We start from the raw sequence: 21651 nt of genomic DNA, 5'->3' as shown, positions 1-21651 counted from the left end.
GCATGAGCAGCCACATGCTTATGCTTGCTGGGTGGAAGCAGTTAATGTGAATTTACCTTTCTCCTCCTACTCTGTGTTATACTGTACTTAGCTGGTGCTGAACAGAATGGATACACTCATTGTCCTTATCGAGCGTACAGTCTGCTGGGAAGTACATGTATTAAGCAAAAGTTCACAACAATGTACAATATAAGGTTTCATTGAAAATAGAGGATGTTATGGGACCAAAGAAACATCTGTGAAAATTATAGTTGCAAGACTCAGAAATGATATATCTCTCTCTTGTTTTTAGTTTATTTTTATTTTATGTATATGAGTGTTTTGCCTGCATGGATGTAAGTGTACTATGTGCATACAATGCCTGCAGAGACCAGAAGAGGGTATCAGATGCCATGGAACTAGAGTTACAGACGGTTGTTAGCTACAGTGTGGTGTGGGGTGCTTGGAATAGAACCTGGGTCCTTTGCAAGAGCAGGCAGTGCTTTTAACCACTGAGCCATCTCCAGCCCCCCACCTCTTCTCTTTCTCCCTTTCTTTTCTTTTCTTTTCTTCCCTCCCCTCCCCTTCTTTTCTTTTCTTTTCTTTCTTCAACTCGCCTCAACCTTCCTGTCTCCACCTTGCAGCTAGGACTAATAGTATGTGCCACCATACCAGTTCTTTTTTTTTGTCCAAGCTGTGCTCAGTTCTCCTCATCAGCCTCCTGGGGGCTGGTCTTGCAGACCTGTCCACCACATCTTTTTCCCTGTCATTACTAATGCTATTCTCCTCTTACTACTTTGTTATAAGAAGGTAGAGGCTCTGAAGAAAGGATCAAAGAGTTGGGAGTAGTTGTAGGCAGATTTTATTTCACTAGAAGTACTTTGATTCTAATTTCCAAGTACTAAATGACTGCCTTAGAAAATAGCATTTTGGGGGCCTGGAGAGATGGCTCAGTGGTTAAGAGCACTGACTGCTCTTGCAGAGGACCTGGGTTTGATTCCCAGCACCCACATGGCAGCTACAGACCATCCTTAACTCCATTTCCAGGGGAATCCAATGCCCTCTTCTGACTTCCGCAGCATTGCACGACAGGGGTGCGCTCACACATACATGCAGGCAATACACTCATACACATAAAATAAAAATAATAAATAAAAAATATATATATAAAAAAGAAAATAGCTTTTTATCAAGTTTTTTTTAAAATAGGCTTGATACCCATTGGACAAAGGTGTTACAGAAAATGTCTTAAATGGACCTATTGAAGGGTAAACAAAAATGAATTCTAATGCTCAGCTTTATAGACTCTTGAATGAAGAAAGCTGTGATAAATATTTCTGGCCATACTGTTTTAATGTCCCTCTTCTGTGATTTCTTCACTGTAGGGTGAATCGAAACGTATCACCTTGGTCCTCCAACAGCCTCAGTCTGGAGGTCCCCAAGGACATCGGCATGTTGTGTTAGGGAGTCTGCCAGGCAAGATAGTGTTACAGGGCAACCAGCTGGCAGCCTTGACTCAAGCCAAGAATGCCCAGGGGCAGCCTGCCAAAGTAGTAACTATTCAGCTTCAGGTACAACAGCCACAGCAAAAAATCCAGATTGTACCGCAGCCTCCATCCTCACAGCCACAGCAGCCGCCCTCAGCACAGCCATTGACGCTCTCCTCTGTGCAGCAGGCTCAGATAATGGGACCAGGACAAAGCCCAGGACAAAGACTTTCAGTACCACTCAAGATGGTACTGCAGCCACAGGTGAGTGACTTCAAAAGGAGAAGAAAACAGCCCCCTTAGTTCCATGCCCCTGTCTTTAGCATCCACTTCTTGCTGACTCTGGGGAAATTCTAAATTTGTACCCCTACCCCTGAAGTGAGGTACAAAATTTTATTTCACATGTGGAGACCTTGTTATAGTTAAATCGTACAAAGATTAAGGGAGTTATTATGAGTTTGAAATAATAGATGATTTATGTACATATTTGTGTTTGAACTCGTGTTGTTTCCTGATTTTTTTTTTGGTCTTTTTGAGACAGGGTCTCCCTGTAGCCCCAGCTGTCCTGGAACTCACTGTGTAGAACAGGCTGGCCTTGAACTCATAGAGATCCGCCTGCCTCTGCCTCCCCGGTGCTGGGGTTAAAGACGTGCACCACCACGCCTGGCTGTTTTGCATGATTTTGTAGGGTTTTCTGGGTCAAGAGAGTATCCATTTTCACAGGTCACCTCAGGCAGCTAACAGGAAGAGTCCTGATTTTAATATTGTAAAATTGGTTTGAATCCAGGCATGGTGGTACATGCCTATAATCTCAGCACTTGGGAGACTAGGGCAAGAGAATTGCAAGTCCTAGGCCAGCCTGGGCTGTACTACATAGCAAGACTGTCTCAGAATTAAAAAAAAAATAATAATTTGAAATTACTTTATAGAGGTAGAGTGAATAGCTCAGTCAGAAAAATGCTTGCCATGCAAACATGAGGAACTGAGTTTGGAGACCCCAGCACCCATGTGAAAAACACAAATGTCAGTTTCTAATCCCAGCACCACTGCAATGGAGACAGGAGGACCCTGGGACTTCCTAACCAGCTTATCTTCCAAATCTCAGTAAGTTCCAGGTTTATTGACAGAACCTGTCTCAAAAGATAAGGTAGAAAGCAATTGAAAAAGACACTTAAGGTATTCTCTGGCCTCCATGCACGACCCTCACCCCAACACGTGATGCACCACACATAGCGCGCTGTCGTGCACACACACACACACACACACACACACACAGAGTAAAAGTTATTAAATGGGTCTAGGGAGATGGCTCAGTTGATAAGAATGCAGGCTATGCATGAGGACCTGAGTTCAAATTCCTAGAACCCATGTAAAAAGGTGGGTGTGGCCACACACACCCACATAACCTCAGCCTTGTGGGGGATAGAGATAGGTGGATCTCAGGGAGTTGCTTGTTGCCAACCTAGTTGCATTGAGAGACTGTCTCATGGGAATAAGTTAGAGTAGAAGAGGAGAACACTCGTGTCCTCCTTAGCCTCTGCACACATGGGCATACATACCTGTATACATGCATATATCACAGCACAAATAAAAACATCTTAATGACATTCTGTCCCATTTGAAGGATTAAGAAATAGATGATTCTCTCTCCTATACCTCCCCCCCCCCCAGGGTAGTAAAGGTAAGCCAAAATACAATTTGAATGGTTTTTTTGTTTTGTTTTGTTTTGCTTAAGACACATCTCCCTGAAGCCTGTAGCCCAATTTGGCCTGGAACTCATTATGTAGACCAGACTGGCCTCAAGCTCACTGAAGTCCGCCTGCCTCTGCCTCCTGAATGCTTTAATTTTCTAGAATTCTTTTCTTTTTTCAACTGGTTCTAAGTTCAGTGAGACTGATATTTGAGAAGTTGGCAAGTACCTAGTTTGTGTTTTGTTTGATATGTGTGTGCGTGCACGTGTTCGTGTGTGTGTTTTGAGACAGGGTCTCACTATGTAATCCTTTGCTGGCTGGGAACTCACTGTATTGGCCAGGCTGGCCTTGAATGCATGAGCATTCCTCCTGACTCTGCCTCCCAAGCGCTGGGACTACAGGCAGGTGCCACTACAGCTGGCTGAGCATGCTACTTAAATTGCAAACATGTTGAAATATTAGTGTCTTTACTTCTGTAGGCTGGCTCTTCCCAAGGGGCCTCATCTGGGCTCTCTGTGGTTAAAGTTCTGAGTGCCAGTGAAGTGGCAGCTCTGTCATCTCCAGCAAGCTCTGCTCCTCATATTGGGGGAAAGACAGGACTGGAGGAAAACCGCCGGCTGGAGCACCAGAAAAAGCAAGAAAAAGCAAATCGGATTGTGGCAGAGGCCATTGCTAAAGCCCGAGCCCGTGGTGAGCAGAACATACCTCGAGTCCTGAATGAAGATGAGCTGCCCAGCGTTCGGCCAGAGGAGGAAGGTGAGAAGAAACGTAGAAAGAAGAGCAGTGGAGAAAGGCTGAAGGAGGAAAAGCCCAAGAAGAGCAAAACGTCTGGTGCCTCTAAAACAAAGGGCAAGAGTAAGCTGAAGTGAGTACTGCTCGGTGCTCGACGGTGCTGGCGGCAGCACACTCACCTGGAATACATTGGGAGGAAGGAGCTGCACCTAGCAGCTACCTAGTCGAGCTCTCATAGAAGATAAGACCTTCCTTTTCTCTGTCTTAATGATTATATGATTTGACAGAAATTTGTAATGTAATATATTTGAAAGGAAAACCCTAAGGCACAGGAAAGAGAATCATCATTTTGAAGATTTCTTTTTAAAAGTTATGTCTTTATATATTTGTCTTTTTTATTACTATATTATGGGAGACATTTCTTGCTACCCTCCTGCCATCCACTCATATGACACTGCTGGAGACATGGCTGCCCTGTTTTTCCATCTCACTTGTGAACTGGAGAAGACGTCTTTGTTCACTGTGAGGCCTAAGCAGTATTGAGGGAACTGTGGCTTGCCTAATTCTTCTCAGAATTGAGGGTCCCCTTTTTTCCTTCCATACCCTGTAGCTTCTTACTAGCTTCTGCTCGCTGTGATTCTTCAAGTTCTATAGCTGTACAGTGTTTTTCATCTTATAAAAAAGCAAATTTCATGTCTGTTATTTGGTCCTCAGCAACTGTCAGAACAAAAAGTAGTATCCTTTACAATTCCCACTGCACAGAGCAGCTGTGTGGCCCATAGACTTTCTTTCTTTTTAGATCTAAACATGTCTGTGTGGAAGTTAAGTAGTAGTAGATAGTTTGAACTAGTCATGTTTTATTACCCCTAAAGTTTCCTTGCCTTCACTGAAGATGAAGTTGTTGTTTCGTTTTTAGTACCATCACTCCAGTAGTGGGTAAAAAGAGAAAGCGTAATACGTCCTCTGACAATTCTGATGTGGAAGTCATGCCTGCACAGTCACCCCGGGAAGATGAAGAAAGCACCATTCAGGTAAAATAGTCCCTAAGGAGCTTTTACAGACTTAAACATCTTCACTCTGAACATCTGAAATTAAAATAGTCCAAAATCCCAAACTTCTTTCTTATTGTGTAGCCCAGGGTAGCCTAGAGGTCCTCATGTAGTCTAGGCTAGCTTCTTGTGATCTTCCACCTCCTTACCTCCCAAGTGATGAGATCACAGTTGTACATCATCACACCCAACTTAAAATCCAAACTTAAAATCCAAAACTTAAAAAAAATTTTTTAATGTGTATGACTGTGCGTTTGCCTGAGTTTATATGCACCATGTTCATGCCTATGCCCACAGAGGCCAAAAGAGGGCATCAGATCCCTTGGAACTAGAATTACAGATCGTTGTGAGCCACCATGTGGATGCTGGAAACTGAACTCGGGACTTCTGCAAGAGTACTAAGCTCTCTTAACTGCTGAGCCATCTCTCCATCCCCCGAATCCACAACTTTTGAGTGCTGTCATGATAAAATGTGGGACCTGACCTCATAAAAATACTGTATAAAATTACTTTCAGCTGAGCCAGGCATGGTACTGCATGTCTTTATTCCCAGGCAGAGGCAGGAGGAGCTCTATGAGATTGAGGCCAGACTAGTCTATATAGTGAATTCCAAGGCAGCTGTGGCTACAGGGAGCCCTGTCTCAAAAAAAAAAAAAAACAGCAAAAAAAAACTTGCAGCCATATGTATAAGGGATATGAGATATATGATATGGAATTAAATTCAATCTTTCGACTTCCATTTAATGTAGGCACATGTTCTTTTATTTTTTCCTTTTTCTTTTTTTTGGTGTTAGACAACTGTTCTGCCAACCACTGAGCCAAATCTCCAGCCCATTTTGAGGAAGGGTCTCACTAAGTTGCCCAGGCCCACTTGCCCTCATTCTATAGCCCAGGCTAGACTGGAGCTTCCAACTCTCCCACCTCAGTCTTCTGAGTAGCTGGAATTCCATGTCTGCACCACCAGGTCTGGCTATGTATTTGCAAATATTCTAAAATTGAAAAAAGAACACTAATGCATATTTCAATTCTCGTCAATGAACCTCCCTCATGCAACAGAGGACCAAGAACACAAAAGGTCACAAACGTCCAAAACGCAGAGAGTAAGAGTCTACAGAGTGTGAGTCCTTAGACAGGACTCCTATATTAAAATCCACCCACCCAGGGCTCAGGGACCATTGTGGAAGAGGGGGTGGAAAGATGGTAAGAGCCAGGAAGATGGTACATGACCATATGGGAACAGTCCTCCTGAGACTCTTCTCATATGAACCTACAGCGGTGGTGTCAGCATGCACAAGACCCATGCAAACTTAAGCAGACAAAAACCCAGCACAGAACTGTGGAAATGGACAGTGTGCCCTAATCTTAATCAAAGAATTATTGGCAGCTGATTACTGCTGGGTGAGGGAGAACTGATCTTCTTAAAGGGAGGGACTCTGGATAGGATGACTAGATCCCAGTGGATGAACTTGCACTGAGGGACATCTGGGGACACTGACTTTACATGATAGGCCTTAACAGAAATGACAGAATGTGTGAACTCTGGGGGTGGGGGGCAGGAAGGGGGAGGCTATAGGAGGATGCCAAATGGGGAAAGGGTATAAAGATGATTTTCTGTATGAAAAAGACAAAAATTTAATAAAATTTTTTTTTAAAAAACTATCAAAATCTGGAATACTGCTAGCTCTAAACATTTCACATAAGAAGTAAACTGATAGAAAAGCCATGTTTAATTTTAGTTAATAAGCCAGGACCAAAAACACCCCTAAAGGTCCTGGTCAGTATTTTCTAAATTTTTGTTTCTTTAGGCAAATAGCATATTACTATAAAAATGATGATACTTGGGGCTGGAGAGAAGGCTCGATGGTTAAGAGCTCCTGCTGCTCTTTCAGAGGAGCCAGGTTCTATTCCTCACCCACATGCAGCTAACAGCCATCTGTAACTCCAGTTCCTGGGGAATCCAACGTCCTCTTCTGACCTCTGTGGGCACCGCATAACATGGATGCACTTACAAAGAGGCAGGCATACACTCATACACATAAAATAATTAAAAAATATTTTTTTAAATGATGATACTTGTTTTTTCCCAAATTCCAGTGTTTAAAATAATCATCTGAAGTCATGGTACGGTACGGATGGTTGCTGTGCCGACCACCAGCACTAGGCATCTTGGAAAGCTGTCCAGCTGTCCCTTTTGCTCTACCTTTTCTACATTCTACCTTTAAGGATTTTGACTTGCAGCTCTGGAGTGCTTAGGCACAATGTTTGGGTTTGGGTGTTCCCCCCGCCCCCCTTTTTGAAGATGGGAGACATTGGAGGAGATGGAAATCCAGAACAGAAGACCATTTCTGCTACATTGCTTAGTAGCACCATCTTTGCTTATAGTTTGTAACCAAAAAAACCGTAAAATTTGCTGGTTAGGATTGAGAACTCCACTGAAGGGATGGGGGGGGGTGTATGGTTCACGGATAGAGTAGAATGCTTCGCTAGTGTGTGAGGTCATGGGTTCATCCAGCACCCCCCCCCAAAAAAAAAATGAATAAACTAACTCGGTAGTATTTAAGTTGCTCTGGTGCTTGGTCGGTTTATGTGACTATGTGGTCTGAATCCCACATCAGTAATTGGAAGTTTGAACTGTGAACCAGAGTGTCTCTCTAATTGTTGGTCCTTACAAATACCTCTCCCCCTCCCCTACCTTTTTCTCTTTCCCACCTTTTCCATTCCCTTTTATGTCTGTAGACAGGGTTTCACTGCGTAGCCCTGGCTGACCTGGAACACTATTATAGACCAGGCCTGCCTCCACCTCCCAAGTTGGGATTAAAGGCCTGTTCCACCAACCCTGGCCTTTTCCATTTCTTTAAAATGTATTCATTTGTGTGTGTGCATGTATACATGTGTGCGCATGCCCATATGCATGTTGAGACCACAGGGTGACATTGGGTATGCTCCTCCAGTCACTTCCTGCCTTACTCCCTTGAAACAGGGTCTCTTGCTGAACCTGAAACCAGGTTGGTATCAACAAACACTGGGATTGCAGAGGTGTGAATGGCGCACCCAGCTTTTCATGAATGCTAGGACTTGAACCCATGTTATGTTTACAAAAGTGTGCTGTGGTTGTGGGGCATGCTTGCTAAGTCACACATGAAATCAGAGGACAGTTTTTAGGAGTTGGTTCTTTCTTTTCCGCCATGTGGGTTTCAGGGATTGAACTCAGATTGTCAGATTTGGTAACCAGTGCCTTCACTGAGCCATTCTGCTGTCCCTTAAATTCTGTATATGGTCTAGATATTATTCCCTTGTCCAGTGCATAACTAGTAATGATTTGCTTCCATTCTGTAGGCTTCTCTTCACCCTGGTGTGCAAACCTTGTCATTTTAGAAAGTACTTGCCTAAACTTATTTTGAAATGTTTTTGCTGTGTTTTTCTCTAGCACTTTGAATCAGGTCTGACTTGAAGGTCTGGTTCATTTTGAATTGATTTTTATACAGAATGAGATATGGTGTATAGTTTACTTCTTCTGCATGTGACTATCCATTTTCTTAGCACTATTTCTTAAAAGAACCTGCCTTTTCTCCAATGTGTATTGTTGGCACCTTTGTAGAAAACCAAGTGGCAGACCTGTATGGGTTATTTCTGGGCCTGAATTCTACCATTGGTGTAGGTGTCTAGGTGCCTGCCCTGCCATGGCTGCTGTGCTGGTAAAGCCTGAAAGCAGGTACTGGAATAATGGCACCATTGGTTTTTTGCTGTGGATTACTTTAAACACTCAAGAGTTTTTTGTGTTTCCATATTATTATTATTTTATTTATTTATTTTTTTTTGGTCTTTTTGAAACAGGGTCTCCCTGTAGCCCCAGCTGTCCTGGAACTCACTGTGTAGACCAGGCTGGCCTTGAACTCACAGAGATCCACCTGCCTCTGCCTCCCGAGTGCTAGGATTATGACAGTAAATAAATAAGAAAGACCAACAAAATCCATAACCTGAGACAAAAATGTACTTTTATGCTTCACAGTTGTTCCTTTTGTGAATTAATTGCTCCTTGCCTATTTAATTTTCTTAGAGCTTCTTACCAATAGTTCACAGGATTTTTTCCACAGGTTCTTCGCTGTTTGGTAAATTGGTTGTGCAAAATGGTAAGTATGAAGTATATAGACTGTGTCATGTACTTTGGTAAATAAGCTCAACGTCTTTTGGGTTGTTTTTTCATGAGAATTTTGAAATTAAATCCAAGTTTGTTAGCATAGGAAAATAGTTTTTAAAAGTGCTCTCTTTGAAAGGTAGGCATGGTGGCCCAATTATAACAGCACATGGGAAACAGGAAGGAGGCTTGAGTTCAAGGCCAACCTGGAATACAGATCCATAGGTCACTCTCAAAAAAATGTTCTCTCTCCTTGAGAGTCCTGAGCATTTGTTTTTTTCCTCTACAGAAAAGACGTTCAAACCGTCAAGTTAAGCGAAAAAAATATACAGAGGACCTGGATATAAAGATAACAGATGATGAAGAAGAGGAGGAGGTAGACGTAACAGGGCCGATCAAACCTGAGCCTATCCTTCCTGAACCAGTACAAGAGCCAGATGGCGAGACTTTGCCTTCTATGCAGTTCTTTGTGGTAAGCTAACATAAGCCATGACAGACAGAAATCCTACTCTGCAGGCCAGGCAGCAATCCTTCTGCCTTTGCCTTCTGGGTCCTGGAATTACTGGTGTGAACTACTGCACCTAGTTTTGTTCTTGCAACCTTTTGTTGGCTGATAATATCTGTTTCTGCAGGAGAATCCCAGTGAAGAAGATGCAGCTATTGTGGACAAGGTGCTTTCCATGCGGGTTGTAAAGAAAGAGGTGAGGCCTTTATGTTTAATGACAATCACATAATGTTACAGTCATAGATTTTTAGATTTTTGTTTTGTTTTGTTTTCTTTTCTTTTGTTTTTACCCTGTTTGGTATTGAACCCAGGATACTCTGTTCCTGAGTCACATCCCCAGCTCACATGTTTTATTTAATGGGCACCTTTGAATGACAAGGTATATTGCTAGGGTATAGTTATTAGAAACTGTAAACGAAGGTTAGCTACCAAATAGGATGTGTCTTATTGCCTCTTCTTTCACTAATTCATTTGTAATGGATAAAAGCTTACTTTTACAACTATCAGACTTCTACTATTAAATTATTAGATTAGGTCCTTAAATCCTGAGTTAAGAAAATATTCAGGGAACATTAGAATGAAGTTTCACCTTGTGTGGTTAAAATTACAGGATCTTGCTGGGCGTGGTGGTGCACGCCTTTAATCCCAGCACTTGGGAGACAGAGGCAGGTGGATCTCTGTGAGTTCAAGGCCAGCCTGGTCTACATAGAGAGTTCCAGGACAGCTGGGGCTACAGGGAGACCCTGTCTCAAAAAAATAAAATAAAATAAAATTACAGGATCTTGCTTGATAAATAGGATTAGTAAGTGTAATTTCTGTATTTCTTCACAGCTTCCTTCTGGACAATATACTGAAGCCGAAGAATTCTTTGTGAAGTATAAGAACTAGTATGTTATCTGTTCTAAAATCTCTTTACCCTAAATTCCACAGGATTGTGAACGGGTCTCCCATGTAGACAGACTTTATGGTTAAGTTTATGTCCCTTTTAAAAAATTATGTCCAGTGGATATTCAGAAAAAAGTTAAAGAATTGAAACAACTTAGTGTTACTTTGCAAGAAAGTGGGATGAGAGTAGTTTCTGATAAGATCCCTTGTAATCTCTGACAGAGGCCTTGCTACTCTTAAAAGCTGTCCATAGACAACAGAATTAGCATAATTGGGTGCTATTTGGGAATGTGAATATCTAGGTGGTTTGTGTGAAAATCAGAGTTTCAGCAGCCCTGGCTTAAGTTCTCCCCAATTTAAGCACACATTTGGCCTGTCTGTTGCTGGCCAGTCCCCAAATCTCAAATACTAACATGCCAGTTTCCCTTCCCCAAACTGTGACTGGCTATTTCCATCTCCTGTAGCTCGTATCTGCACTGTGAATGGGCAACTATCTCCCAGCTAGAGAAAGATAAGAGGATTCATCAAAAACTAAAGCGGTTCAAAACCAAAATGGCTCAGATGAGACACTTCTTCCATGAGGTAATTAAGAGTCGGTATTGACTGGCATTTCTCTTTTCTTTTTAATCTTTGATACAGTGAGGCAGGGTGTGTAAGCTAGGCTATCCTCACACTCACTTCTTTCTTTCTTCGACTCCCGAGTGCTGGGATTACAGAGGTGCACCACCACATGTGGCCTTTTTTTCCCCCATGCTATTGTTTTCATAGATTTAACTATGATCTGTTAATTAGTTATACAGTTTAGTATTGTGAGATTGTGACTAAGTATGCATGGGGTACTTTCATAAGGGATGATAAAATAACGTCTGGTCCACTTGAGGCTCTTTTTATCTAATACTGGTGTTTGGATTTTTTTTTTTTTTTTTTGAGACTGGGTCTTCTTGTAGCCCCAGCCGACCTGAAACTCACTAAGTAGACCAGGGTGGCCTTGAACTCACAAAGATCTGCCTGCCTCTGCCTCCAGAGTGCTGGGATTAAAGGCATGTACCACCATGCCCAGTGGTCTTTAGCTACTGGTCTCTTTAGATATAAATGACTGTCTCACTCTTCCTCCCTGAGTGCTGAGATCGAAGGTGTGTGCTCTTTTAATTTTTGAGACAAAGTCTCATGTAGCCCAGACTGACTCACTGCATAGCTGAGTATGACCTTAAACTTCTGATCCTCTTGCCTTCAGTGTTTCTTTCATCCCCTGATTGCTAGGATTATAAGTGTACACCATCATACCTAGTTTATGTGGTGTTAGGGATTTAACTCAGGGCTTTACATGCTAGGCAAGCACTCTACCAATTAAGCTTCATCTTAAGAGAAAACTTTTTTCTCTCAAATTTCTAATCTATCAGTAGAAGTAATATTAAAGGAACTTTAAATTTCCCTCTCAAAAAATATTTTTTGGCTGGGCGTGGGAGGCAGAGGCAGGCGGATCTCTGTGAGTTCAAGGCCAGCCTGGTCTATATAAGGAGTTCCAGGACAGCTGTGGCTACAGGGAGACCCTATCTCTAAAAGACCAAAAATATATATATGCATATGTAATTTTTATTTTATGTGTATGAATGTTTTACTTGCATGCATGTAAATATACCACATGCAATGCCCATGGAAGCCAGAGGATCCCCTGGAACCTGAGTTGTGGATGGTTGTTAGCTGCCATGTGGGTGCTGAGAAACAAACCCTTTTCCTCTTTAGAGCTGCTGAGCCATCTCTCCAGCCTGCCCCCGCCGCCACCCACCATCTTTTCTTATATCTAGAGTTACGACTAATTAAACATGTAAGCCACATGAGCAAAGACACATGTCCATTACATCTCAGAATTTAGATGGTGTTCATGACTTTTACTTTTAGTTGTGTTATGTAAGTGGAAGGAGGTAAAGGAATGAAGATGGCCTATGTGTGAAGCCCTTGGAAAGCGTAGGTATGAAGCAGAGTGATGAAGAGTCGAGGGAGTTGTTTGTCTTTTGTACTGTGAAACAGTAGAGCAAGTTTTTATGTTGTAGGGATGGGTCAGTAGAGGAAATACTAAGAAGGCAAGAATGGATGGGGTTTGAGGGTGTGTGAAGAGGTAACCCTTGTTAAGGAAGAAGAGACACTGTATCTGGTAACAGGTGAGAAGATAGGAAAAGATGCAGTTAAGTTTATAGGATTTAGTACTATGGAAATAGGCAACTCCTATTAAAATTTTTAATCTTGTAAAGGTGAGATGGAAGGGTGGGGGTAGGTTTAGTGGACAGTAGTTTTCTGTCTGATTGGTTTCGTAACTCACCTAGGATGAAGAGCCCTTCAATCCAGACTACGTAGAAGTAGATAGGATATTGGATGAGTCTCACAGCATCGACAAGGATAATGGTGAGGTGAGTTGGGGCATGGGAAAACTGGAAAGGTTTTTGCAGATTTTTGCTGGTCTGCTTGCCAATCCTTTATTTTTCAGATGTGACTGAAAAAAATCCCTTGGACTGAAAAGGTATTTCTGAAATTGTTTGTGTGGGGTTCTTAGAAAAATGATCAGAAGGCAAGGGTAGAGGTGTAGACGTATCAGTCAGTGTCAGGCATTGCAGAGCTACATTTATTTAGAAGTACCAAAGAGTGCCTCACCTTGGTCTCATCTCCCTTCAGACTTTAGTTGGAAGACCCTGTACATTCACTTGGTGTCAGTCGTTGGGGGAGGGATATTGCACAAATTTCTAAATTTATGAATATAACCATACACCAGTTCCTGACTTTCTCCTAATAATATGCTGGAAATTAGGCATTTCCTGAAATCACCATTAGTTAAGTATTTTTCATTTGTTATTTAAAGATAAACTACATTTAAGGGGCTGGCAAGATGTCTCAGCAGTTAAGAGCACCAGCTGCTCTTGCAGAGGACCCAAGTTCAGTTCCCAGCACCCATGTGGCAGTTAACAGCTGTCCTTAATACCAATTCCAGAGGATCCAGTGCCTTCTTCTGGCCTCCATGGGCATTGCACACATGTGGTGCACTTGCATACATGTAGGCAAAACATTCATACACATAAAAAATAAAGAATAAAGTTTTAAAAAGACAAACTGCTTTTGAGTCGCATTTCAACACGTTCTGGTGCACTGATTACTCCCACCACTTCCAAGTATGTAAGTCTATGGTGAGACTTTAAGATCTTTATTTTTAAGTGGATTCTCTCAGAAATTTTTATTCATAACTTGATTTAGAAATCACTGTAATAATACCTCTATAGATTGGGGAGTATATTTTATGTATGTCCAAGTACTTTGATGATACTGTTTTACAAATTTATTGTTTTCGAAATAGAGTCATTCGAGTTCTAAGCCAAAATGAATTCAACATTATCTTAAATTTACTTTCAAATTTATACTTAAGCAACAAACTGCCTTTTTCTATAATGCTTCTCTTTCTTTTTGCTTCAGTCATCATTGGTTAGCCTCACTTGTGACAGTGGCCTTAACAAAAACAGAGTCTTATTAAGGTACTAGTGCTAGCTAAGAGATTCATTCCCTCATGTCATTCCAACAGGACCCCTGAGCCAAACTCTTCTGTAGCATTGCAACTTTGACCCTATTTTCTAAAGCTTCAGAATAACTTGATAGATGTCCAGGGCCTATGACATTTCATTGTCTTCAAGTCTAGTAAGTGTGTTTCAGAAAACGTATGTTAGCTTTTTGGGTTGTGGGTAGGTATTGTTATGTGTTCGTTTCTGGGAGGTGATTGGAGAATAGGTAAGTTATTAATAAGTTCTGCTCTTAAAGTCTCATCATTTTCAGGATTTCAGTCTTCCCTACCTTGAAAATTTTAGGCTTTCTATCCACATTCCTAACCTTCCAAAAGTAATTGTCCTTTTGTTTGGCCCCTTTGAAATTTGCAGTTGACATGGTACTGGAAAATGTTTTGGTATCTTGATGTTATACTTAATGTTCCCCAATGTTTGACAGTAACATTCTGTGTGTCCATTTTTCTCTATCCAAAGTAAGTTTATCATGTATTTTGTAGTAACTTACAATGGAAATAAATAATGTTCTTTAGGAAAGTAAGTTATGATGCTGGAATATGTGACTTGTACAGATGGTTTTAGATAAAGAGTAACGACGGTAAAAAGGAAAGAGCCATTGGATTACTTGTAAGAATCCCTTTTTCTGTGACTTGTTGAGTCACTTTGATACTTACTAGTGTTTTAATGAGTGTTCTATGAAATGACAACGAGTTCTATTGCTCATACTGTGCCTTTATCCCTCTATTCCTGCTTACCTTGTATAAGCCAGTAACGGAAATTCTGTTACAGCAGTGAGTCATCATTTTTTATTTTACTTTTGTGGTGCTTGGGGTCAAACCAAGGGCCTTCAGCACACCAAGTCAACACTCTGCCACTAAGCTACATCTGCAGCCCGACAGTGACTATCTTGAGTGGCAAAATCGGAGCTGTGTTGCCTCTCGCAGTGGAACATCTGTAGACTAGTGCTGCAGCTGGGTCTCCAGCGTTCCTTCCTCTTCGCTCACGTTGTCTTTCCACAGAGATGTCCCCTAGAGTTAGTTCTTAGCTCTATGGAGCCGACAGGGAAGCATCCCTTTGTAGTCCTCCAGTGATGAGAGGCCCTTCTGTGCTCCCACAGGCTTACCCTGGTTTTCATTCTAAAATTGGCCTGCTTTCTCTTGTATGAAATTCTAGGACTATGCCAGGTGTGATGGTGCCTTTGATCTCAGCATTCAGGAGGCAGAGTCAGGCAGCTCCATGAGATCAAGGTCAGCCTGGTCTATATAGTGAGTTCCTGGCCAGCTGGGGATACAAGTAGACCCTGTCTCAAAAAACAAAAACAACGACAACAAAAAAAAGTCTGCAAATATAGTCATAGGTTCAGTCCCCAGTATAATTAATTAAAATTGAATTAATTAATTGGGTCTACAAATGTTTCAGCCAGGTATGAAGGCTATATCTGTAGTTTCAGCCCTTAGGAGGCTAAGGTAGGAGGATTACCTTGAATTTTGAGGCCATCCTGCGCCTTGTCCAGTGGGACCTTGTCTCATTTAATGCAAACAAATTGGTATCAAAATAGTAAGCTGAGATTGAGCCCAACCTTTTATTTCTACACAGTATAGGAAAAGGATAATCTTTTTTCCTAGTCTGGTTGATGAACATAATGCTTAGGGTTTAAGAAATACTGTGTAGAACTTTTACTTTTAGCAAATATTCTGATAAGTTGCCTAGAAGAAAAACAAAACTCCTGAATAGCGCCTATGGTTATACATTTGGCCTGATGTTTTAGAAGTTGATACTTTGTAATTTGGTATTGTAGTCAAATTCTTATCCTTGAATCACTTCAGTGAATAGAGAATCAGTTTATTAAAGCTCTGGCTTCTTCTCTCCTAGCCTGTAATTTACTACCTAGTGAAATGGTGTTCTCTGCCCTATGAGGATAGTACGTGGGAGCTGAAAGAGGATGTTGATGAGGGCAAGATTCGAGAATTTAAACGGATCCAGTCAAGGCACCCAGAACTCAAAAGGGTGGTAGGTACATTTGGATTTAGAAGGTACATGTACATGTATAGAGGACTATTATATGCAGTGATTTATTTTTTCCCAACTATGGAGGTTTTTGTTCTAGTTTTTTTTAATATTTATTATTTTTATTTTATGTGTATGAGTGTTTTGTCTGCATGTATGTAACTGCACCCATGTCAGGCAGTGCCCACAGAGGTTAGAAGAAGGTGTTGGATTCCCCTGGAACTGGAGTTATAGACAGTTGTTAGTCACCATCTGGGTGCTGGGAATTGAACTCAAGTTCGCTACAAGATCAGCTAGTGCTCTTAACCACTGAGCCATCTCTCCAGTCCCTCCCTTTGTTTTAGTTTTTTTTTTTTTAATTTAAAATATTTTATTTATTAGTGCACCCGTGTCGTGCAATGGCTGAGGAGGACAGAAGAGGCTGTCAGATACCCTGGAACTGGAGTTACGGACAATTGTTAGCTGCCATGTGGGTGCTGTGATTCAAACCTGGGTCTTCTGCAAGAACATTCAGTGTTCTTAACCGTTGAGCCATCTCTCCAGCCCTTTGTTTCAGTTTTTTTACATAAAGAAATTCTCAAACATACAAGGGTTAACTAATTAGTATCAAGTACCCATCACCCAGGCAAAAATTATTAATACCTAGCCAGTCTTGCATCATAAATTTGCTCACTCATTCATTGCCTGTTTATTTCATTTGTAGTTATTTCAGTGTTTTATGCCTAAAAGCTAAATAATACATTCAGTATTTTAAGTCTTTCCTTAATATCAACCAGATACTAGTCATTTTATACATGTCCCCCTGATTTCCAGTTTTTGTCAGATCATTTGAATTGAGGGTTTTTTTGCGTGTTTTGTTGTTGTTGTTTGTTTATCTGTTTGTTTTTTGTCTTTTTGAAATAGGGTTTCCCTGTAGCCCCAGCTGGCCGCCTGAAACTCACCATATAGACCAGGCTGGCCTCTAACTCACAGAGATCCACCTGCCTCTGCCTCCCAAGTGCTGGGATTAAAAGTGTGCACCACCATGCCAGGCCTTGAATTGAGTTTTAAGTAAGATGGAAGTGTTACCAGTTAATGTATTCACGTCTTCCTCAGTGATAGCTCCTCCTTGATCTTTTTTTTTTCTCCTTTATAATTTTTTCTTGAGGAAGCTAGATGATTTGCTTATAGTTCTACTAGTTTGCTTGTTTGTTTTTTGATATTGTAGAAAGTTCTATTACTAGACATCACTTCTAGAGGCTCCAATCGACAGAAGAGGGAGACCAGCAAGCCTGTTGCACAGATAGTTGTACCTCAGTCAGGTTGTTTTTTGTTATTGGCCATTTTTGATCACCCTCTAGAGTTGGGCATTGTGACACAAGCCTATGTTCCAGCTAGTTTGGATGTTGAGGCGGAAGGATCAAAAATTCAAGGTCAGCCTAAGCACGATAGTAAGATGCTACTTACTATCTCCCTAAACAAAATAAAAAAGATCATTGCCTAAATCCATCCTTAAAGCTTGGAAACTCAGGGTCTTCTTGCCTTGGCCTCTTAAGTGTGGGGATTCCAAGCATGTATCATCACACCCAACTCCCTTAAGGATTTAGTTCTAAATTTCTTTATTAATTGGAGCCTACCATTTGGTGATATATAAAAAGGGAAAAATGTGTTTTTCATTTCCAAATTTCTAAAACAATGAAGTAGTTTCCTAGCATCTTTCTAAAGAATCCAGTGGGTTCTCTTTCTTTCTTCTTTTTGTAAGAACATTATGAACTCATGGATTTAAATGTATTTCACAGGTTTTAACCCAAGCAATATTTTTCAGTTAAGCTACTAAAATTACCTATTAGCAATTTTATTAGTGCCACCATCCCACTGATTCAAGTTTTTTACTTTTTAGAATCGTCCACAAGCAAGTGCCTGGAAGAAATTGGAGCTGTCACATGAATATAAAAACAGAAACCAGTTACGGGAATATCAGTTAGAAGGGGTCAACTGGCTCCTCTTTAATTGGTATAACAGGTAAAGAAAACAATAGGCTCACAAAATGTAGGCATAGCCTGGAAATTGTTTTTATATATAGTCTATTGAAATAATTTCTTCTTAAGTGCATTCTTTTTTGAAAAAAATGTAATTCTTTTTTTTGGCCTTTCTCCCCCAACCCCCCCCCCCCCCCCAAAAAAAATCTACAGGCAAAACTGCATCTTGGCTGATGAGATGGGATTAGGTAAAACTATTCAGTCAATTGCCTTCCTGCAGGAAGTATATAATGTAGGCATCCACGGCCCCTTCTTGGTCATTGCTCCACTGTCCACAATTACTAATTGGGAGCGAGAATTCAATACATGGACAGAAATGAACACTATTGTGTATCATGGCAGTCTTGCCAGCCGGCAGATGATTCAGCAATATGAAATGTACTGTAAAGATTCACGGGTGAGTTGTATGTCTTATGAATTCTGTGCTTAGACAAAGGAGGCAAAGGTACCTTGTGTTTTACAGGCTACATATGAATTAAAGACTTTGAGGCTCTCTGTGATTTAAGGTGTTTTTATGTAGCAGTGGGCAGAGCATTGATTTGACTTTGCAGTTTTCACCCAATGAATGTTCTGAGTCACTGATAGTTGTGATTTAATATACAATTACATTGTTTTGTTTGAGGATGTTGTTTTTTGTTTTTATAGTCTCACTATGTAACACAGGCTGGCTTTAGCCTCCTAAATGCTGAGAGATTATAGACATGCATCACCCCACCCAGCTAATACCAAGTATTTTTTAGAATGAAATTCACTTAACTATTTAAATGCCTTGATCTCTGGTGATAATTTTAAATATTCTTTTGCTTAGACTACTGAAATTTTCATTGACAGCAAGCTCATTTTTCAAATTGAAGTATTCATTGTGTATTAATAATGAATTATTTACTATTAATTTTCTTTTGTGATTCTTTTTTTTTGTTGTTACTACCAAACTAAATATTCTTGTCATGTTTTGTGGCTGTTAATGTTGTTAAAACTATTTGGTTTTGTCAAACTGTAGACAGTATCTAATACTGGCATGTTCTGTATTGGCTATTTCCACTTTTATTTTTTATTTTAATGTTTTTGAAATAAGGACTCATCATGTATCCCAGGTTGGTCTCAGACTTATGATCCTCTTGCCTCCAATTCCTAACTACTAGGTTAAAGGTGTGTACCACCAAGATTGGCTTTCTCTTCTATTTTTTGTACTGAAGTATGTTTCAGTGTTGTCCAACATTTGTGGATTTCATTGTTAACCAACAAATGATCTAGGACAGATCATGAACTAGGCATACAACAGACTTAGAAATGTCTCCTTATTCAGTGAAGTATACCTGTCATTTTCCCAATAAGCTGAATATGTTGAAGAAACTTAAGTATCATGTTCAGTGATTTGGCACTGCTTCTTGAAAACATAAACAATGATAGAAGATGGTGGTGGTGCAGTTTGTATTTTGTTAGACTTGCAAGGAAATTCAGGACTCTGCAGACGGGCACATCTTCCAGCCTTCTCTGACATCACTGCTTCACACTTAGGGACGCCTTATCCCAGGCGCATATAAGTTTGATGCCTTGATCACCACTTTTGAGATGATTTTGTCAGACTGTCCTGAGCTTCGTGAAATTGAGTGGCGTTGTGTCATCATCGACGAAGCTCATCGACTAAAGAACCGTAACTGCAAGCTGCTTGATAGTCTCAAGCACATGGACCTGGTGAGTCCCCTCAGTGACTTGTGGCACAAGCACCTGAAATTTAGCCCAATTCTCTGTGAAATGAAAATTGCCCTAACTTAGCAAAGAAAAATGCAACGAGAATCATGTATTAGTGGGGGAGGATAGCCTTTGAAAGTCACACAAAGATAAATTTTAGAACTGTAAATGTATCGTATATTAGTGTTTCTTAATCAGGAGGAGCAACTAGTTACCTCTTACCTCTTTCTGCAAAAGAACGTACTGCAAAGCTGACTGTATTTTCAGAATTCTCTAGCTGAGCCTGGTAGGCCACATCCAGCTAATATGTTCTCCTGATGGTTTTTCTTGGAATACTTGATGTTCCTGAGCTTGCAGCTGATACTAATTACTGGCTGGGACACCTAGGTTGTACTGCACATGGCATCTCACTTTCTAGTAGGCCTGACTGGGTGGACTTCCTTACAAAGTAATCTCAGGGCAGTGTTTAAAAGAGCCAAGTGGAGCTGAGAGGCCTTGGAGGCAGGCTCTGAAACTCACACAGTAGCACCTCCGCTGCGTTCTCTGTCAGAGCAAGTCACGAGGCAAGCCTAGATTCAAGGGGTGAGCCTTAATAGTCAGAACTGCAAAGGGTTAATGGCCATTTTAATCCACCACAGGCACATTCCACAGAGGGGGGCAAATTAGGATTTCTGTGGGGAGTTGAATGTGGAGAGATTCATGTGGAGATGAATTTGGAAAAAGCAAAATCTGAGTTACTGGTACTTTATTTGCTTATAATCAGTATTTACTTTGTTTTAAAACATTAAATCATGAGGCTGGAGAGATGGCCCAGCAGTTAAGAGCACTGACTGCTCTTGCAGAGGACCCAGGTTCGATTCCCAGCACCCACATGGAGGCTACGAACCGTCCTTAACTCCAGTTCCAGGGGAATCCGAAGCCCTCTTCTGACCTCTGCGGCATTGCACGACATGGGTGCACTCACATACATGCAGGCCATACACTCATACACATAAAATACAAAATAATAAAAAAAAAAAAAACCCACATTAAATCAGAGCTTTCTTAAATAAGCTTTTTATTCAGAGTGAGCACGTGAAAGAAAAGTGAAGGTGGTAATCTGGTCCATTATCATCACTATAGACAAGCTAGAACTAAAGATGATCTACTTGATGGGAAACCTTTGTGGTATTTGAATCTTAATCATTCTTCTCTCTTTTCCACTTATAGGAACATAAAGTGTTACTCACAGGAACACCATTGCAAAATACTGTGGAGGAACTGTTCAGCTTGCTTCACTTCTTGGAACCTTCACAGTTTCCCTCAGAATCAGAGTTCCTCAAGGATTTTGGGGATCTCAAGACAGAGGAACAGGTAGAAAATCTGTCTCATGACATATAAACCCAGGAGCACAAAGACGGTTGCCATAGCCATCAAAGGGCTTTCTGAACTCTTGCCACATCATCTGTGGCTCTGTCTACAAACCTCAGAGAGTGGAAAACTAATTTTATATTTTCACATAATGTGAAAAATATTTTTCCTTGTGTTGTTGATTTCTCCTCTTTGTGATGAACTACAGGTTCAAAAGCTGCAGGCCATTCTCAAGCCAATGATGCTGAGAAGACTCAAAGAGGATGTTGAAAAAAACTTGGCTCCAAAACAGGAAACTATTATTGAAGTAGAGCTGACCAACATCCAGAAGAAATACTACCGAGCTATTTTGGAGAAGAATTTCTCCTTCCTTTCCAAAGGGGCAGGTCATACAAACATGCCTAATCTACTGAACACAATGATGGAGTTGCGCAAGTGCTGCAACCACCCTTACCTTATCAATGGTAAGGAAATTAATTGCCTTACATGCTTTTGAAAAAGTGGCTCTGTTGACTGATACAACATCAGTTGGGAGAAGGCACTAGCCTGTGAAAGGATTCTTCTTTTACAAACAAGATTGGGGGG

General features: G+C 41.0%; 1 protein-coding gene across 6 annotated transcripts in view; it reads left to right on the top strand.

Moving 5' to 3' along the window:
* Positions 1-21651, top strand: part of Chd8 (chromodomain helicase DNA binding protein 8) — a 63305-nt gene that overhangs the window by 21605 nt on the left and 20049 nt on the right. For all 6 annotated transcript variants that reach the window (XM_017798057.2, XM_029563369.1, XM_017798058.2 and 3 more), the window contains 14 exons: positions 1365-1730; positions 3637-4022; positions 4806-4920; positions 9363-9545; positions 9706-9774; positions 10410-10465; positions 10928-11045; positions 12785-12868; positions 15872-16009; positions 17886-18007; positions 18178-18421; positions 19543-19719; positions 20926-21069; positions 21275-21530. In XM_017798057.2, coding sequence (XP_017653546.1) covers positions 1365-1730; positions 3637-4022; positions 4806-4920; positions 9363-9545; positions 9706-9774; positions 10410-10465; positions 10928-11045; positions 12785-12868; positions 15872-16009; positions 17886-18007; positions 18178-18421; positions 19543-19719; positions 20926-21069; positions 21275-21530 — 2458 coding nt within the window. The remainder of the gene's footprint in view (positions 1-1364; positions 1731-3636; positions 4023-4805; positions 4921-9362; positions 9546-9705; positions 9775-10409; positions 10466-10927; positions 11046-12784; positions 12869-15871; positions 16010-17885; positions 18008-18177; positions 18422-19542; positions 19720-20925; positions 21070-21274; positions 21531-21651) is intronic.

This window comes from Nannospalax galili, unplaced genomic scaffold (genome assembly GCF_000622305.1).
Source record: "Nannospalax galili isolate Female #2095 unplaced genomic scaffold, S.galili_v1.0 scaffold1256, whole genome shotgun sequence".
In the NCBI taxonomy this organism is placed as follows: Eukaryota; Metazoa; Chordata; class Mammalia; order Rodentia; family Spalacidae; genus Nannospalax; species Nannospalax galili.
The sequence above is the reverse complement of the archived record's forward strand: the minus strand, read 5'-3'. Positions and strand labels throughout refer to the sequence as shown.